Raw genomic sequence first — 21,409 nt, forward strand, 5'->3', positions numbered from 1 at the left:
GAGCCATTTACCAACTAAAATGCTGATTCACTGAGGGTTAGTCATCCTTTCTTCCTTTTTCACAGTAGGCCAACGTACAGTTTGGGTACATAAAGCAAGATGATGCACAATACACAACACATAGCATCAGCCTGTGTAAAAATGAAAATTAGCATATTTATGTCGAGAAAGAGAGACAAATCACGTCTTCATTACATGTAAATCCATCATGCTTTCACAGAAGTTTTCAGAGTGTAAAAGTACTGCTCTTGCAAGTAAAAAATTCGACATGGACAATACCACGTGATACCTTCAAATGCATGCATCTCAGAAAAAGGATGGATGCAAAAAAAAAAAAAAGGATTGACGAGGTCTGCGTCCTGGAGACAGCGCAGTTTTACGCACGGTGCCAGTGTGTTACACTTACACACCAGCGGCCAGATGAGGGAGACATGCGGCTTCGGGACATGTCGAAGTATCCCGAGTAATTTTTGATAAAATTTCATTACCTCTTTCATCAACTGGAAATACTACAGAGAAGAGCGCACTGCTCGCGTCGTCTGCCGAGAGCAAAAGAAGATTGCTTTTTGTTGTGTGTGTTTTTAAATTAAGAAAGAGAACGCGTCAGTTCATTGGGAGGGGGGGGGGATGTCTGGGTCCGACTATGTGCTGGGCGTTTATGATAAAGCGTGTGAAGTGTGCAGTCCGTCAGCAGTCAGTCATTCAGATCAACATCAGTCTCCGCTGAAATCCAGCTGTCACCTCGAGTCCTCCGCGCGCCCTCGCGTCGGCCAGGTAAGAGACATCGCCGGTTCCCATTTTACTCGAGGCATTTGTGAAAAAAAAGTGACTTTAAGTTTCTGACGTGTCGGATTCGGATGGACAAGCGTTCCCAAGAGCTGCCACTGTTGGCTTGTTGGGAAGTGGGGGGTGTGTGAAAAAGTAAGTCACGGCGAGGGCTAAAAGGCGACTAATCGATACGTTACGAAGAAGAAGGCAGAAATCAACAAATGTGTGTGTTTCCCTTGTGTTCCTTTGTAGGTTACATATCTTGTGTGTGCAGTAGACCGTGATCCATGTAATATTTTTAATACGAGCTTATATTAAGTCATCATAACGTTTGTTTTTAATGTTATATTTATGTATCAAACAATTCAGAACCATATTCCCAAAATGAAAACATCGCCAGACCTCATACAAAATTTGGGCCAATGAAGTTGTGTGACACTGAGAAGAATAATGCAAGATGTCTGCACACTGGAATGTACAGTTTTCCTAAAATGTATTTCACTATTTTTAAAACATCATCTTTTACATTTGACATTTTTTTTAAAGTACCCATGCTTTAGATAATGTAACCTTTTTTTCTTCTTCTTCTTCTTTTTTTTACTATCACCTGCACAAAGTAGCACCGCTACTTTCAAATCCATCCTCACCCTCTGCCCCCCCCCCCTTCCTCCCGTTTCCAAATGCTCTCCTTTGAAGCGATGATGCCCCATCTGTCATATGTGAGCAAAGAGAGACCATGCTCTGCTCTTCTCAATTACTGAATTCTCCTCATGCCAGCTCCGGTGGGACACGAGGAGGAGCAGGTGGGTGGCAGCCAGTTCGATCAATCAACATGAAATATTCAGCTTTGAATATACACATCATTTGCTGCTGCTGCTGTCCTTAGAAACACCCCAAAAAGAGTTGGGGGCGTTTGTCTGAAGCGCTTTGTAACTGGGACCATGTGTGCGCCTCTGTGACACAGTTCCGGATTAAAGATTGGGGCCTGGGTATGTTCAGGTGACACCATCGTTTCCTTTTTTTCTTTTTGATAACCCTGGACAGAGGCTGGAGGGGTATCTGAAATTATCATCATCCTAACTGAGAGGAAATCAGAGAGAGGGAGGGCGAGTGGATGCAACTGTATTTAATGTAGCGCCACAGCCGCTTTCTCATTATGCTGCAGTAAATTCATACAGCTTACATGACAAAGCTCAGCTTGGCAACTCTCTCCCCTGATAGAGGCACTTGTTTGAACACGAGGCTCATGATTTGAATATCTCTAATCCACGCTGAAATCAACAGGCCAGATGAACTTTTTGGCACCCTCTTACCAACCACACTGGGAAGGATTTCCTCCACTCAAAAATGCCTAAGCTAACCTAGACTTAGGCTTAACACCCCTTGAAAGGGAGGAAAGTAGGGGGGGACAAAAGTTATTTGATTTGTCGCAGAACTTTGAAATCGTGTACAAAAAAAAAAAAAAGTAACCTTTTCAATCACTGAAATCTCTTCAGGAAACTTTTAATCTCCTAAGTGTTGTGCCATGTGATCATAACGTCTCCGTGATGTTGCCTCATGAAATTTGCCCGATAACCATGGCCCTAAGTATTTGAGCTATGAGGCAATACAGTGAAAAGCATAGCCCCCTCATATGAGAACACAACAGTGAATAATTAATAACCTTGCTCCCAATTCCAGGAAAACAATAGCATATTGTAGGAACACTGCACTAATTTAACTAGAGGAGAAGAAAAAACAAACAACTTCGACAAAATGTGGAATGCATCGCCTTTGTTATTAAGAATATCTGCATGAGTTTTAGTTGTTTTTTTCACTTTTTTTACTGCTGTGTTGCATGTGTATATGCTGTGTTGCATGCTGTATGATATTGTAGTGTAATGTTGTTTGCCTTGGAGATTAATCAGAAGCCATTAAATACCTCTCTCACCTGCTGGCGGTATGTGAGGTGGAAGTGCACATGCAGGAAGCTATTTTCCACAGGCCTCCTCTCTTGGCTGTCAGCTCCCATTAAGGGGGAAGGTGTCATATCTGTAACACAGCTGAGTGCAGATGGCAGAGTGGAGGGGATGGCTCACCGATTTAAACAATGATTAATGAACAGAGATGGAAAACAAATTACATTGGACTATTGGAGGCAGGGAATTGTTTTTATGAAAATGTTAATTGTGTCTGCCAGGCTGATACCGGGAGTGGGGGAAGGGTGAAGTGAGGGCAAGAGAGGAAGGCGACCAAGGGGCTACTGACAGGACGTCTACTACTCCCCTTGCTCAGATTATTGGCATCTCACAGCATGCAATGTTTAATACCTTACCTTGGCTTTAAGACCTCTAATGTGCCATAAGTTTCAAGGTTTGGCTTTTTATGATGAACCCCATGAAGAATTGTCGCCCACCACTGCACCAATTAGCGTTATCTTTAATAATAAGTGGTTGTAAGTGACGAAAGAAGGCGCCCTGTTCTAGTTGTAATTATTGCAGGCGGGTGCAGCTGCACTACTTAGGGAGATGATGATAATTATTTTTCTTCTTTTTTTTTTTTTCATTGCGGGTTGATTATTTAAGAGCATCATACACTCATCAGAGTAATCAGGAGAGAGTGATTAGTGAGAATCCACGAGGCTAACAGCTGCCACATTAAACACTTGCCTCTGTTGCCAACACACGGAGCCGGAGCCCTTCCGCAGGACAGAGACGAAACCAAAGCACTTCACCTTCAACTCCACGACCACATGTGTTTGTTAGAAAGTCAAGGCTCAGGGCACACAGAAAATTAGAGTAAACAGAGCGCCCCCATGAAAAGGCATGCTGTTGTGCACCAAGGTCAATCTTCAATGCCTCGATTCACGAGTACAGGAGCGGCAGAGGGGGGAGGACAACTTTGATATGGCTTTTTTTTGGGAAAGTGTGGGAAATAGAGATTGATACTGCAAAGTGACTTTGGCCTCCTCCTGAATTGGGTCCTATTGTATTTAAAGGAGTGAATGCTCTGGAAAATGAGATAAGACCTGATCTGATACACAATCCCTCTCCAAAAAAAACCAACCCTGTCTCAATTAGAGACGTGTGCCACGGCCATGTCCGGTGTTCAAGCTGCGCTGCTTGCCACTGTGTAAGTCCTGCTAAACTAAAGGCTAATTCTCTTAGCCCAGATGTTGCCTGAGTACAGTCCTGGGATCCCACTGGGTTGATGAGCTCAATCAGTGAAATGATGAAAAGATGATTTTGTCCCTGTAATTACAGTGTGTAAACTACTTAGCTAGGATTGCAAAGGAAGTCATTTTCTAATTACGCCGGTACCCCGTTGTCTAATGGTGGATGTTTTGTTGTTTTAGAGAGCGCGGGAAAGAGAGAGAGAGAGAGGGATCGAGAGGAAGAATATGTGTGTGAGAAAGAGAGAGAGAAAGAGAGAGAGAGAGAGAGAAAAAGGGAGGAACTTCATGAGGGGTCTGTGCTCTTCTGCTGCAGCTAAAAAAAAGACCATCATAAGGGCAAGATGGCTGCCAAATGAGAGTTCATTGAATTATCAGCCCAGTTAATGTGCCTTGGATTATGCTCTTTGTTTGTCAGTTTTTTTTCTCCTGTAGATGCCATAGCTTAATGAGATACTGTAAGTGGCATTACCAGACTCCTGCTGTGAGTTTGTGATGACTCGTTTAATGACTTTTGTTTTAGTGCCTCCAAGTGCTTTTGCAACTGAAAGTCGACACATCTAGTATTTCCTCGATGTCTCCCATCTCTTTGCAGTTTTGCCAATGTTAAGCAATGTGAAAGACAATGCAAAAGCAAAATGATCCTGTCTCTTTAAAGAAATCTTAAAAAAGATAAAGTGACAACAGTGAGTTCTACTTTTCCAGAAAGCAAAACATGTCATTCTTTTAAATCTGTGTGAGTTCTGTTGGAGCTGGCTGCCGCCCTGCAGGGCCCAACCATCTGATGCAGCCTACACCATGTGGATAGGCTTCTCTTGTGCAAGGCATCCCCTACGCACCCCACACTGTTAACACACCCCATCATACGCCAAAGCTTTGTTTGTGTCCAAGAAGAACAGGTGGTCCGTGCAAACAAGAGCAACTGTTTACACATTAGTGATTTAAAATACATTCTATATGCACATGTCTGAGTGTGTGTGTGTGCATGGATTTGTGTGTGTGTTTTAGAAAGAGAGATGGCATGTGTGAGTGGTTGTCTTTGGATGTGCATGAGGAGGATGAGTTCGGGAGACAGTATTTATATTTGCTTGTGCTTTGCTGTGTTAGTGCCATTGAAAGCATCAGAGGAAGCTCATGAATGCTAAGTGTCTATATGGCTGGTAAAGACACACACACACACACACACACACATGCAAATGTAATGAGGTTATGACATAGAACAAGTAAGTAAATCATCATTTTCAGATCTTTGTCGTATGCATAAATGTGATGTGAACAGTCATATGAAAGACTAATAGTTAATTAGAAGCAGGGTTTTCCACCAACTCGTACAGGTACACACACAGCTGACCTGCTGTAGTCAGTCTGACTTGCAGATTCTATACCCTGTAGTTTTTAGTATGTTGCCAGAGGAACTTTGTTCCCCTCCGTTGCATTCACTGCCACTAATCTGCATTAGAGAATGAGACAAACAAAATTAATCGAAAACCTTCACTGAACATACTGTATGAAATAGCTGACTCCCGAATAACATCACATCATCGCTGCACCACATGCACGCCAGATTTATTTTTTTACAGGGCACAAGCCAGATTTTTGATAGTTGTAAAAGGAGTGGCATAGATTTACTGCATCCACAACAAATGTGTATGTATTCCTTTATGAGTTCTTTAGCTATTACTCACAAGGAGCTACTTTGTCAGTGCTGTGTGTGCTCTTTCTGTGCTCTGTACTCCCGCAGTAATGAATGGTGCTGGTTAGACTATTCTGTCTCCGTCAGGCTTTTGGGGGGGCCTACAGAGAAGCTCCTATAGGGTTTCATTAATCTGGCTGTCAGAAAGTACATGGGTGCTATCTTTTGTACAGGTCACGGTGGGCAGCTGTGTTACCACTGCCCTCTTCCTTGTACTGGCTCTTCATCCCCTGACGGGGCAGTGCACAGGGTGGTTGGCTGGTTGATGTGTTGGGTGGGTGCGTGGGTGAAGTGAGACCCAGAGGGCATAATTCACAGCATGGGGCCTTTACTGTCCGCACATAAGCCTGCTCTGTAATCATGAATCAAACTGTTGTTGTGTTGAATGCAAACTGGGACAGTCAGGGAATTCCAGCAATTTTTAAAAGTCATGATCTCTTGTTATGTGATGTGGAAGTAGGCAGAAACACATCAAGAGATATGCATAGCATCACACTATCATTCGTCAGTGAATATGAGGTGTAGATCATTAGATACATATTTCATGAGTCTATCATCACATGTCACTATTAGGTGAATGAATGATATTTTTACAAGTCATGGTCACAGTGACGTATGAAGAGACAAATCAGAATAATGCATAATCTTAAATTTAAGTTACATTAGACAGGCTACTATAAATGTTGGTTGCAGGCTCATGTAGCAGTTCTGTGGTGCATTCAATATAGCTTTCAGCTCAACCATCTACATAAATTATTAATGCTTTTTAACTGCTGTTAAAAAGAAATATGAAATATGCCCTACTGATCAATACATTTCATTCCAGTGTCACCTCTCTATGGATTTACAATATTGTCCATCCATCCTAGATGACAATACGCTGCAACTATAAAGGAAAAATATTACACTTCTACCCTCCTGTAGATTAAATAATAAAGTACAGAATCCTTAGTCTGACTGAAGGAAAAAACCTGTAACAATGTTTGATGTTGTCACATCCGAAATCCTCCAGAATGCACTCCGCCGATTGCTGCTTTAATTGTGTATGTGTTACATTCTTTTTTTTTTTTTCTTTTATTGGCTGTGCTAAATCACACCTGCTCCGTGTTCGTCTATGCGCGGCCACACCTAAGAGGCGCTACTGTGACACGATGCTTAATAACAATCAAGCGCTCTCTCAATGTGCGCCTGAAAGATCCTAATCTACTCTGACAGAGAAACACCTGATGGCCCTCTATACTGCTCCAACAATTCACACACACACACACACACAAACACAAATTGAAGGTTTTATGCCTTCATCTTCTTCTTCTTCTTATGCTTAGTTAATCAGAAGAATACCACTTTAAATTTAACTGGCTCTAGTGTATGCTAATATCATTCGCTCACTTTCTTCCTGTCAGATATGATTAGGTCAGGTCTGAAAACCTACATTGATCTGGGTGCAGAGCAGACAGGTGGCTCATACCAGCCATGGGTGCAGGCATGTCAGCTCTTAATCTGTGTAGTTTTGGGGTTTTTAATGACTGACTGACGTTGCTCGGGACCATAGGCTACAGCAGCAGCAGGTGGCTCTGAGTCTCAGAGGTTTTATTTGGATGCCTTTACATTAAATCTAGTAGTCTAGTATGTCTTGATTATGAAAAAGATTGTTTGCAGCTTTGGCGACTCTCTTATTACTTGCCTAACTCGTGCTGTTCTGCTATCTAGCTGTGAAGAGCACATGTGCATTGCTGAAGAAAAATAATGCACACACATTTATGCAGCAGTCAAAGTTATTTGATGCTGCAGACGCCTAGCCATTTAAAGTTGAGTTTGATCAATCTTTATTGATTGGGCGCAAACTTCAAATTTGATACACTACATCCAAGGCTACAGTGCAGTAATGACATTAATAGAGACAAATGCGATAATAGCTCAAATGACCGTAATCCGTGATAATGGGTGGTTGGAGGGTGGTGTTGCTCCCCCCCCCTTTTTTGGTAGTTTTGGTACGAGTGATAAGGAATACCAGTTTAAGAAGAATGAGGTGGATCAATTATATTATAATATAACTTTTCAGTCATGACTCAAGTCAGATAGGGTTAGGTCAGTACCATATGGTTTCATTCATTTGTGATCTACTGCTCAGAGCAGACACACTGCTCACCCACACACACACACGCACACACACACACACACACTACTCACGCCAGCCTGTCAGCTTTTTATCTGTGTGGTTTTGTGTACATCATTTTCATGACTGACTGAGGTTACAGTCCAGGATGATGTAAGCCTGTGTTAATTCAGTGTGGACAGTGCGGGCTTTGTTCTGTGCCCTTTGGTACTGCACTAGAGCTGCGCAGAGCTCACTTATGTGACCTCTACCATTGTAGCACGATGTGAATTTGAAGCTTTGTTTTGCTGCTGCAGTTTAATTAAAAAAAAAAAACAGGATGCTGGGCTGAAGAGAAGTGAAGCATATTTTACCTTTCCATTTGGATATTCTTCCTTTAACTTTAGTTAGCATTTTTGCATAATGAAGTTGTTTATTTTGCTTAGTACTCCCGTGACATAATTATCCTGGTAAAGGTTTTTATTCAAATATGCAGTAGACCTGCTGAAAAAGCGTAAACACTTTTACTTTAATCTTTTTTTCTTTTTTTTTTTGTAAAGCCCAGATTTGTGAAATGCAAAGGAAGGGCAATGAAAGCAGACGGTCTTTGATGTTTGTGCTGCCTTGGTATTGTGTGTCAGTACAAAATGAGATCAAGACAAAGATTTCCACCTTACCCTTTAGTAAAGATGAGATATTTGTTGAGGAAGCCTTTGTGGTTAGACTTAATCAGCATTTTCACGGTCTTCAACAATAATCTAAAACCACAGGTATACATTAACACAGGATGAGGAGAGTCAGAACCTACTTTGCTCTATTTCCTGACCTATTTGTGGTGCATCACTGGCATTCTATAGCAGCTGCAAAAGTAGAAATTTACACCGTTAATTGACAGCTGAGAGCCCCACTGACATTATACTGTACTCACCTGTTCTTGGGGTTTCTGAGGGGGAAATTAACATTTGAATAATTTATTTGTTTTTGCAGAATTAGAATGCACTTAATGTTCCTTTTGTTTTTTCTTTAGGTCTGAGCCACAACAAACAGACATTTCATCCGAGCAGCATGAATCCACATCCTGTTTCAGCTGAATGAGTGCAAACAGTCAGCGTACAGTTCACTGCTAACCTTCCAACCGTCCCACACAGACACCTCCGACCACCGTACTGTAACATCAGCCAGTCCCAGAAAGGACAGCCTCATTACCCTGTCCACCCACCCAATTAGGAGCCAGATGGCGCTTCTGGCCAATCAAATCATGGATGCAAGGATTCTCAGCAGTATGAACGGGAGAGCAGAGCTTTCCCAGTTCTTGAGAGTCACCAATCAAAGCATCGCCGCCCAGGTAAATTCCACCCAGGAACAGGACAGCCGCAAGAACAGGAAGTATCCCTGCCCGTTGTGTGGAAAGCGCTTCCGCTTCAACAGCATCCTTTCACTTCACATGCGCACACACACCGGCGAGAAGCCATTCAAGTGCCCATACTGCGACCACAGGGCTGCGCAGAAGGGCAACCTGAAGATACACCTCCGTACTCACAAGCAAGGCATTCTGGGCAAAGGCCGTGGTCGAATTAGAGAGGAGAATAGATTGCTTCATGAGCTTGAGGAAAGGGCGATACTAAGGGACAGGCAGACGCGGGCTGGTCATGTTAGCCAACAGCAAACATTGATAATAAACCAACTTCAAAAGCCCCAACTGTTGCAGACTGTCCCGACACAACCCCCATTCTTAACTAACTCTGGTGCTACAAAGAGCATGCCACACGCATCCACATGCCCTAAGGCAACTCCCATCCCTGATGATCCCATCCAGCCCCAACCCATTGGTTTCCGCTGCTCATTCTGCAAGGGAAAGTTCAGGAAGCAGCAGGAGCTTGAACGCCACATCAGGATCCTGCACAAACCCTATAAATGCACCTTGTGCGAGTTTGCCGCCTCGCAGGAGGAGGAACTGATCGGACACGTTGAGATGGCGCACATAACAGCTGATTCGGGCTTAGGGCAGAAGCCTGCGACGGGGGCCGGTGACAAGAAGAAGCCCGCTGGCGAATTCCCCTGCGAGGTGTGCGGCCAGACCTTCAGCCAGGCCTGGTTCCTGAAGGGTCACATGAGGAAACACAAGGACTCCTTTGAGCACTGCTGTCAAATCTGTGGCCGTCGTTTCAAAGAACCCTGGTTTCTCAAGAACCACATGAAGGTCCACCTCAATAAGCTGGCTGCTAAGCGTAATCTCCCTGCTGAGCATGACACCTGCGCTAACATGAACAACCCATCGCAAGACCACCAGAGCACCCTCTACTCGCAGTACATCACCCGCATTCACAACAGGTTCCTCACGGCTGAGAGAGCCGATCATCAAGATTACAACCAGATACTTGCCACAGCGGGCGTAGACATGAAAGTTAGGGAGATGTTAGGGAGGATGATTTCCTCAGGTCCAGGCCCTTTGACAGATGCAGATAGCTCCTATTTGCTGGGTTTAAATCATCTCCACCCTCCACTGAGTTCCACTAGCATGGAACACCTTCAGAAGATCATGGCAAACAGAGATACACTCAGCAGCAGCAGCAGCTACCCAGGCTGGCAGATCATGACACCAGGGCTGCCTATTGAACAGCAAATCTTCGGTCCTAAAGACCAGCAGCAATGCTCCTCCTACGTGACTGAGAGATGTCTCCCTGCAGACGATGGGTGTCTTGGTGACCCGGACACTAAGGCCATCAGCAGACCCGGTAGCCCAGGCAGCGTGAGTCATCCCGGGCCAGAGATGGGAAGCACCCACTCTGGCAGTGGCCTCGAGCATCGACCACAATCTTCTTCTCCAGCTACAGGTAACTCAGTCAAGGACAGCTCTATTTTAAGATCTTGTTAAAGAGTTTATAAACTGAAATATTTGACATGTTCCATCATATTTCAGTTGGAATGCCTTTATTGTCATTATGTTTAAGTATGATGCAATTGTAGAGCCACTCAGGTAAGGTGGGTCATTATTGTAACACACACAGACGCACACACGCACACACACACACACACACGTAACGAGGACATCTCACCCATCATTCATAACAAACACAATCTCATCTTTCCATTTTAACCATAACATAAAAACACAACTTGCCCCACTCTTATACAAAGTGGGTACTAAATATTCCAATGTGGATAAAGTGCTCAGTAACAGTGCAGCATTAAAAAAGTTTAGCTTCATTTAAGACTGTTATTACAAGTCAGTTTACTTGACATGAAAAGTACTACGCAGCCTGTGAGGACAGCAGGATAATGTCTTAGTTACTCTGGAGGGGTCTTTCCAAAGTTTGATGAAAATAACCCTGATGATGTCATCAGGGTCTAATGAATCACACTATTCAGTTGCGTTATGAAAGGTAGTACATGGAGCTTGATTCATACTTGGAATTAAAAGTCAAACATCTGGTCCTCTGCTGATTTGATTTTGAATAATCTTTTTTTTTTTTAAACCTAATTTTAATTTTTTCTGCATTTTTAATTGAGAGTAGAAGGGTACACAGAAAATGCAGGAAGAGAGAGGTCCCCACCTGAATTTGAACCCTAAGGTTTACATTCCGTTAAATCTGTCTCTTCCCCCAACTTTATGGAAGTAACATATGCATAAAATATTTCAGTTATATTGCAGGATTACATGTTTCCATTCTGAGAATTGATATAAAGTACGACGTCTTACAGACAGACCTTATTGCCGCGCACCAATTAAAATCTGCTCAGAATAACAAAACAAGGGATCCAATTCCTGCATCTCGTAATCGTTTCTCCAAAAACTAAATATAAATATGAAGTACCTAAGTGACAGCTGTTGCCTCACAATTTACTTCCCACTTAGTGTAGGTGGACGTCTAGCGCAGGGTCAGCTACACCACCACAGATATTACTGTCATCCACAAGGACTTTGTCTTCTTTTTAAAGATAATGGCATCATGTTGAATTGTAGGGATAATTAGTACCCTCTATTTTATATCCGTCACATCCCCACCCCTTGCCTACGGGGGCACAAGATGTTAATGCATGCCATCTGGTGTTTTTAATGATTTGATATATACCACCCAGTGATTTTTATGATTTGATCTACCACCTGGTATTTTTATTGATAGTCTTCTGTTCCACCTGGTGATTCGGATGATTTGGCTCTCTGGGTAAATGCCTTTCTTGTCATGGCATCCTGCTAACATGTTATCATGAGCCTGAATTACTGCTTTAACAGCGTTGTTAAGAGAAGAAAAATAAATCCAAACTTTTCTTCTGTTTCTTCATAGCTTATGGTGATTTTCCAGTGGCGTTCTGCTATGTTGTGTGCATCCAACTCTGATGCTCTCCTGTGGGATTTGATCCAGCATCCTTTTAAAGGATGGCCGTATAGCAGAGATAAATGGATCAGGTTTAATCTCATTAGATGTTTTGTTTCCATATTGTACACACATACTGGTATCTGCATATTTACATGTAAATTCTTGCCGTTTATGGCCAAATCCCTCTCTGGTTGCTCTTTAAGAAATATTCAGGCTCTGTTGTTTTTACTTTCCCTCTTCTCCCCTATCTCCAAGACCATACGGTGTCACTTCCAGAAACATTTATGATAGCTGGCTTGCTGAGGATTTGAGTGCACACAGTTCTGGGATGGCACATTCAGTATCAGACTCTAATTTCAGTCAATATTAAGCATGGAAACTAATTCATTGTAAAGGTCAGGCGTCATTGCTTTAGTCAATGATGGATCCGGCAGGCTCTCTCTCCCCCTCTCCTCCTCTCCTCTCTGTTCTTAGTCTTGTGTAATGGTAGACTCACTCTGGGGGCTTAGCACCGCATTGTTTAGCTCTGACAATATATCCCAGAGACCTCTGCAGCTGCTCTCTGCGCTCACAATGACAGATTAATTAACACAATCACACGCTGCTGGCCCTGTCTCAACACACAGGTCTGCTGCGGGACAGATAGGTAAATCCTACACATATGGAGAACACGCACCACTTGATGAGGGTTTAATAACAGGGATACGTTTTTTCAGTGGTGGGGGGTTGTAACTGATCAAGTCTGTCTGTCTCGATGGCTGGACGTGGAGGAAGAGAGAGGGAGAGAGCGAGTGTTTTCTAATTCAGGAGAGCGAAGATGCTGAGGAAGAATTACCACTGCCAGATGTTCAGCTTGAGGAACATTGATTAGTCCAGAATTACTGGCTGCATTATTCATAGTCAGCCTATGGTGGTCATGAAGTTATTGATGTTCTCAATATGGATGGCAAATATAGTACAGTCATGGCTGTCAGGGTGAGAGACGGCTTCTTTGCTCGATACATCCAGATACAGTGCTGGATTTAGATGTTTAACTACAAATTCCCGGGATCTTAAATCAGAACGCACGCTTTGATTTCAATAGAAGGGGTGTGTTACAAATTACTTCTCTCAATATCTCATCAGGACAGATTTGAAAATGGCACGTTGACTTTAATTATAATCTGAGATTTAGACTTACGACTCTTTTAAAAAAATGATAAACTAATGGAGGGTGCGTGCTTTGGGCCTCTGACCTACATTGGGCCAGTTAGATCCCCGCTCAGAATAAAAACATGCCTAACGAACATAAAATGCTCTGACAGTTATTAATTAGTCCCATTCAATACTCTTAACCTCAAGGTCAGTGAGCAGACACCATGTAATGATGTCGTCCCCACATGTGTTTTGTCCCTTTTTTCCCTGCTTTTACACTTCTTTTTCAGCCAAGAGAGCCTGGAATGACAAGCATCTGTAAAACTCACACTTACATCAGTCTATTCTTTGTGATTGCTGACAGTAAACGCATCTTTTAACCCATCGGGTCCTTATCTAACTCGGGCCTGTGTCTGTCTTAACAAGTTCAGCTCTTCTTCAGAGATCACAGTCAATCTGACTGGTTTGTCTAAACTGATTACCTGTTGGCTTTTCTGTCTCCCTCTCAGTTCTGTCTTTTAATCCTCTTTTTAATTATTATTGCAGATATGAGGCTCAAATTAAGCTCAAAATGCTTGTTTCCCTAGCATGCAGATAAAAAGATTTACCCAGGGAGTTCTGAACACCTGCCTTGAAATATTGTTCCACCGTCTCCTGAATGCCATTTGGCTTAATTGACTTGGAAACGTCCCAAATGCGTCATTGACTATGTGGTCTAATTAATATTAATAATATATGCTATTATAAACATCAAAGAACATCTGGTGCCCCTGTTTTTCTCACCCGTCTTGTGTGTGACTCTCTCCCTCTCACTCTGTTTCATCTTAAACCAAACCAGCCACCATGTATCTCTGCTTTGCATTTCAGGGGCTTGATTGCATATATAGAAAGAGCCAAAACCTCACTTTATATAGAGTTTGATATCAACAATATAAGTGCCAAATGCCAATGTAAGCATATAGTATGTGAGCCTGGGATTGCATTGACGGTGGTGTATGGTTGTAAATCTTAAAGCCTATTTCCATATGAAATGAATCACTCGTCCAAATCCAGCTGCATGCTTTTTTTCCGTAGACACGCCTCACTTGAGGCATTTATTTATTTATTTACCTTGTTCCTCCGCCTTGCACATCCAGTAAGGGCGGATAACTCATACGCATCACTTCATTAGATGCTCTGTGTTAGGTAAGAGAGGCTGGGGTTTGTAATGATGCAGTAATTGGAGTTTTGGTTGATAAATCTAAGCTCTAAAATTACTCCCCTCACATAATGTGAACCTCGGCAGTGTAAGTAAATCTTAAACTGATTAAGTTAGCATGAACCAGGCAATCACAAAGATGGCACCCATCCAAAGGAACAGGAAAAGAGGCAGAGTCTTCATTCCTTGTATTGTTTTACAGCTCTCATGTAGGCTTCTAAATGGGTTGAGGAAGGTCCACGCGGAAAGATGAGGTCAGATATATGTGTTTTCTACGTTCGGAGCTGGCCGGTAATGTCATCGTAATTTAAGCCCACAGAATAATTGAGATATATGGCGTGTCTGAAAGAGTTCCATTAAGCTGTTTAGATTTTGTGTCTGTTACTGGAGACAAGGGTGTGGCACTGTTGGAGGCTCTTTTCCCGCTTTTGCACACCCATTCACGTCGCCATGCAAATTCAATGTACGCAGACATTAAATCAGACACACTGTAGACACACACACATATATAGTACAACCCATATACAGTACATACAGAGGTGACTGCCTTCTGTTCAGGGGCACCGATTTGCCATTTCAGCAGCGATTTTGCAATTTCATTAGTTTTATATGTATTTAGCTAATGTGTGGGTGTTATTTTATGGTTTTGTAGATTTGAAGTAGTCCAAAACAGCCCTCCTTTTACTACCCTTCCCCCTACTAAGGTGGTCTATTAAAGTTGGAAACAAAGTAAGGTAGCAACCACAGATCATTAGATTTAGATTTACCTCGGAGAATTATCTCAGGGTCAGATTTTGAGGTGTATGAAATTGATATTTCTCTAGCGTGGATGAATCACTGTTATAACTCAGATATTAGTCTATTAAAGAAGAACAATAAGGCATCAATATGCATAGAATTAAATTAATGGTGGTGGGTTTATCTCCCTATCCCAGACGCATCCCTAAAAGACACAGTATAATGTATGACCTGACCTTCAAATGCCAGGAGAGTGTTGGGCAATAAACTGCCAATATTTGTGGCTTAATGGCGTCGGATGACTTTTACTGTAATTGGAATGGCAGCGAAACAGCTGGGCTGTTTAAAGACAGTGCAAAGCTGAGGTCTCAGACAATCACTAACTCCAAATGGTCACAGGGAGTGTGTTTAACCCTGGAGGGAGTTTCTGTGATAGCCATAATGATCGAATTGTAGGTAAACAGAGGGAAGAAGACATTTACATTACCTTTAATTAAAAGTTATGGAGAGCACCATCAAATGTTGTTTCCAGATGGATATTTATCACTTGCTAAAAGGAGGAAAAATTACCCTTTGTCATTTCCCACAATAACACACTTTATACTTTTTGAATTATGGTTCCGGCACACCATTTCTCAAGTGTGAAGCGAAAATAAACTCAGCTCCAGTAAATGGTGCGGTTAATCAGAACTGTTCACATGTTGGACTTCGTTATTTCTGACTGGGAAAACCCACTTACTGGTTTTGATGGAATGAGGTTCTTGTCTGCGACATCTGCCTTGTTGTAGTTGCTTTGAATTTGACTGTTTATTATTTCTGGAAGAATCTTGTTTGGTGTTAACATCTTTGGGTGTATTTATTGCACATGGTGGTGGCGTCCATACTGCAAAATGATGGATCACTGGAGCTGAAAGCTGATTACAAGCTTGATTTACTGCAGGGCAGCGCTTAAATCATTCAACTCAGCCTGGTGTGGGAGTGCAACATTTTTCATGTTTAGATGACAGTTGTTGGTACATACTTTTCTCTGAACAGAATGCTCAGTATGCCTCATATACACACACTGTCCTAATTTGATTTGGATTGTATTATGTCCCTGCTGTTATTGTCTGTGTTAGGTGACAAGGTCTACAGGTGTCCACTCTCCAGTGACTACACCGCTGCACAGACCGCCTCCCTTGGCTTCCATCTGGATCGCTACCACTTCCCCCACTGGCAAGCAAGCAGGGATCTTTCTTCTCCACTGCAGCCCACCAGCAGCAGCAGCTCCAGCCCCAACCCCAACCCCAAGCTCAGACCTAGATCCAGGGAAGACTGGAGCCCAGCCCACTACCTTGGTCTGGAGAGCCACGGTGACAACACCCTGCTCATCAACAAGCATTCAAGTGACAATGATGCAGGTGTGGACGGCCCTTTATCTGCTCATACTAGGAAGTCCCAGTATGAGCCTTTAGATTTGTCTGTCAGGCCAGAGTCTGTCATGTCTCATTCAGGCATGTCTCCTGCTGTACTGGTACAGATGTCTGGCGTTTTTAGTAACAGACTTTCCTCCTCCATTACCCGCCGGCTAAAAAGTTACTCTAATGCCGCAGCTGAGCTCGATGTGAAACCGGTATATCAGTGTGACCTTTTGGTGCAGGGAACAAAAGAAGAGATAAACACACAGAATGCCAGCTCCACAGGTCACGGCGGTGAAGGGGAATTTGAGCAATCCGAGCAAGGGAGGGAGGACGAAACTGATGATGCTGCCAAGTGGAAGATGCTGAAAAATAATATCCTGGAGCCAGAGGAGCTGGCAGAGGCGGATTTGCAGAGTCCTGGCGAGAAGAGGCACGACACACCGGGAACTTGGGGCAGAGCTGTGGCCGATTGTCCCATCTCCTCTCTGGAGAACTTGGCTCCAGGACAGTCAGACCCCCTCCAGCATGAGGGTGGCCTGCTCTCCTACCTCAGATCCCAGGGTAACCTGAGCAGCGCACCTCCCAGCGTCAGTCTGAACGATGGGGGGAAGATGGAGAAAGATGTTGCATCAGGTGAGTATCTGCTTCTATATCATATATGTTAAATGCAGCTGTCACTGTTATCAAGAAATAGCCAGGGCTGCCTTCAGATTTGAAAGTATATATTGCCACCTAGTGGACAAAGACCGGTCCATCTAGTAATCTCCTTTCAGATGTTTGTACCACCCCATCTGAATGTGATACCCCACTGCAGATGGCCATATAACAATATTACAATTGTTCAACTTAATTCTAGATATAAGTAGCTGACTAGCATGCCTCACATTGTTAGCCACAAGGATGCTGCTATAAAAATCCCCAAAATGTTTTTGACAGTGTCTCCAGCCTCATCACCTGACAGAGGCAGTGTGCAGCGTGAGTGTGAGTGTGTGAATAAATCATGCCAGTTATAAACAACGCACTTCCTTTATACTTATAGCACTTTAGTTTTTTTTTTTTTTCTTCCCAGATCGTATCTGTGATCTCAAATAGGGACTAAAGAAGACACAGGTGTGTGGCACTGATTACCCCTACACTTTAAACGATGATATAATCTCCTTGTGTGATAGGTTACAAATCACCCAAGCCAATGGAAGCCAACTGATGGAAAGGCTTAAGCTCTTGTGCTGGTGTGATATGCTTGCTGAGTGCAGATTTAATAATGCTGTCTCTCAAGAGAGGGAATCCAACAGCTGGGGTCTTTGATATGCATGTATTATGAGTGCAACATGATACACCTTCCCTCTGATCCCCTTCTTATTCAGAAACTCAATATGTTCATGTGAAAGACAGGAAAGTGCCTGTCAACTCCATTAGGGATTAACATCTGTTTTCTTTCTTTATAATTCTAACAGCAAGTTTTCCATTTGATTGTACAGATGGTTATTATAATATCCCGAAAAGCACCCCTATCCTTCAACTCCTGTCATGGCCATCGCGCGTTCATGTTTGGCTCTTGCTTTGATTGCGTATAACGCCGTTTGAGTTACAAAAATAGATTTCATTTAGAAAGGCTGGCTGTTTTGAGTCTTCTTTGAGCAAACCTAATGTTTTGAAATCCTTTGAAAACCTAAGAACAGTTGGCCTCATTAAACCACTTTTTAACCTGAAATACAGCATATATAAATACTGTGACTATTGCTTGCGTTCCTCAGCAATCTGATCAATGTATTTGTTCTCTGTTTGATGTCATTTCAAGCATCCTGTGCCTTTGTCATTGCTGCAGATTGATCCTGCACATATTTCTTTCTCTCCCTGAGGAGGTAGATATCAGACACACAGTAAACACCTGTCAGTCAAACTGGACATTGAGACGAGTAACTGACATTGAGAGTCTATCGAATGTCCTCTAAAAAGTGAGCTAAGCAGGTGGCCCGGCAGCCTGTCCTGTCTGCAGTGCTGACCAGGTGGCTTTGTCATGGGGCTGTCTCCTGTTGCCCCCATCCTCTCCATACTGTATGGCACGTCGAGTGGCATGGTGACATATTGCCGGGCAGTTTGGACATGGAGTGATGTGTTTGCGATGACAGTTCAGGTCGGCTCCAATGTGCCAGCAGTGGTAATTGGCCAGATGGTGACCTCTGGTTGAACCTGTCTGCATGCTCATTAGTCTCACTGAGACCTCCCTAGTGTTTTAAACAAAAACTCCTATCTCTGCACTGCATTGACTGAACCACTAGATGGCAACATTTACCACTCCAATAGTCATGCTGTGGGAAAGCCTCTTCATATTTCTAGACCAGGTATTATGGCTTGCTTTCAATTTTTCACAATTTGGCTATTTCAACTCACTATTTCTGAGAAAACACATATTGGATGCCTTGAAGTTTAGAGTAACTTTCTAACTTGCAACCAGTTAATCGGTTAACTAAACCACGCTGTGTCATCGGTGACATCAGATGCTTCTCAGACGCATGAGAACAAATGAATATGAGAAGATCGATAAAGAGAAGATTAAGAATGAACGAACAACAGGAGGACAGAGAGAAAGAAAAAGCCCTGATTTTGAAAGGTTGAAAGGGGTGAGTCATTATCTCATTGTCTGACCTGTGTATACCCTCCGCGGAGAGGGTGACAGAGAGTGAGAGAAGAAGGAGAGAGAAAAGGAGCGAGAAAGATCACCATAGATGGAGATAGATGGAGCGACAGCGAGGTGAAAGAGGAGCGGTAGTACGGCTGTCTCCATGAGCAGATGTCGTTTGAGGGCAGCGAGAGGGCAGCGCGGCCTGCCTTTGTGCCGTGCTTCTCCCCATAGAGATAATGAAGGGTGGAGCGCTGGGAAGGATGTGCAGTCATCACTCACTGTCTGTGTGCCATCAGAGCTCAGCCCTGTGTCATCCGTCACCATTCAGCTCCTCTGGCCCCCGTCGGCCCCGCCACTGTCATCATGGTCATTATCTCAGCCTGTGACACACAACACACTCCCACCGCACACACACACACACACACACACACACACAAACATATACACACACAGGAATACATGCATGCAGGTGCAAAGATATACACATGTACCAACTCACACAAATGTGCACTAAGGCAGGGCTTTATATAATATCTGAGTTTCCTTACCAAAATCAAGCTTTTTTGATACCTTACTTTGACACAAAAGAAGCCAAATCTTTCAAATGTTAAATGTTTCATACATTTCGAGTCTAACATTTGCAAAAATACTATTTAAAAAAGTGAATATCTGTTTTAAGAATACAAAAAGAAGAAAACAAATGTACTAACTTGTACTTGTAGGAATAGTTTGACATTTTGGAAATACCTTTTTTGCTTTCTTGCTGAAAGTTAGAAGAGAATACACTAGTATTTATGATATTTGTCCATTAAATATGAAGCTACAGCCAGGAGAAGGTTAGCGTAGCTAGCCTAAAAGCTTGGAAACAGAGAAACAGCTAGCCAGGCTCTGTCTTACCTAAAAAAGTCTGCCTAACAAGTCCTCTAAAGCGTACTAATAAACACATTATGTCTTGATTTTTGTAAAAACTACACTTGACAGAGAGTTATGTACTTTGCTGAAAAGGCAAGAAACACAAGTGGTCAAACAATCAGGTTAGCTTAGCATTTTTCAAAGACAAAGTACAAGGTGAACACTAGAATTACAACTTAAACTATCCGTTGTAAAACCATCCATCACAGTATATAGATTGACCCCCTGGATCATCTTTGACCTAGCATCCATGCTACAGTTATGTGCCCACACGTTTCCTGTGCTTTTGCTTCGATAATCTGGCTGTACTGTTAGCTTGTTTACGATCTGTCTGATTGTCTGACTGCCCGTGTTTCTTGTCTGACTTCGTTATAGTGATGTTGCCGTGTTCCCAGATCTCAGCAATTACTTTGGTGAGTATAATGACATCATAACAGATGCAAATGAGGGCCAAGATTACATAAAGCCCAAATTGTAGTAAACCAGAACTGTCCTTTTAATACAGTCCTATATCACTATCATTCAGTCAAAGTCAGTAATCACTCATTCTGTTTTTCTTCCTTTACTCTTTCTATCAACACCACCCAATCCCACCCCTCTCATTTCCTGTCGGGTCTATTTGAGCATTTGTGTATGTCTACGTTTATGTGTACGTTTTTGTGTGTGTGTGTGTGTGTGTGTGTGGCATGTCTGAAGCTGTGGCTCAGGCAGCCTTTGAATGGAGGATCATGTGGTGAAGGGATGGATGGCTCCGAGCCCACTGCTGTCTTCTCTAATTGTAAAATATTAGTTACATTAGGCTGTGGCCTGTGATTAATGGAACTTATTTGGAGGTTGCCCTCTCTTGGACCTCCCTTCTCCTCTGGTGGGAGGGAAGAAAGAACAGCAGACCCAGGGAGACGAGGAGGGAGAGAAAGAAAGACGATAGGGGCAGAGAGGGGGGGAGACAAGCGGGGCAACAAGCGACTGAGATGTAGAGCTGAGACCTTTTGGCTTATTATTAACTGACTTTATGAAAGCATAATGGGCTATGGGATTGTTCACTTTGTCTGAGTGCATTTACAAGATATTAACAAGATTGAGGGAAATCTGTTCAGTCTCTCCAGTTACAACGGATGTGTAACATTTTTCGGTTCTCTACTTGCTTTTTTAGACAGCAATGTAATAAGAGACATTAAGAGAGATTACAAGATGTCCAAAACCAGAAATGTTTATTATCTTTCTGTCCACCCTTTTTTTTACTGTTTGTCCACTTCCATTGAATGGGAGAAGTTGACATGTTGAGTTTTAACATCACATCATACCTGGATTTTGACAAAGATTTTCTTTTACTATTGCTCCTCCCAGACTGCTTATCCTCCATCACTCAATAAGACTA

At 42.9% G+C, this 21,409-nt stretch overlaps 1 protein-coding gene across 1 annotated transcript in view; it reads left to right on the top strand.

Annotated features, from left to right (window-relative positions):
• Nucleotides 1–316: 316 nt before the first annotated feature.
• The window catches only part of LOC117948670 (zinc finger protein 536-like), a 22,794-nt gene continuing 1,701 nt past the window's right edge, over nt 317–21,409 (top strand). The window contains exons 1-3 of the mRNA XM_034878448.1: nt 317–774; nt 8,735–10,541; nt 16,215–17,129. Of these exons, the coding sequence (XP_034734339.1) occupies nt 8,942–10,541; nt 16,215–17,129 (2,515 nt within the window). The 5' untranslated portion in view covers nt 317–774; nt 8,735–8,941. The remainder of the gene's footprint in view (nt 775–8,734; nt 10,542–16,214; nt 17,130–21,409) is intronic.

Source organism: Etheostoma cragini, chromosome 8 (assembly GCF_013103735.1).
Source record: "Etheostoma cragini isolate CJK2018 chromosome 8, CSU_Ecrag_1.0, whole genome shotgun sequence".
In the NCBI taxonomy this organism is placed as follows: domain Eukaryota; kingdom Metazoa; phylum Chordata; class Actinopteri; order Perciformes; family Percidae; genus Etheostoma; species Etheostoma cragini.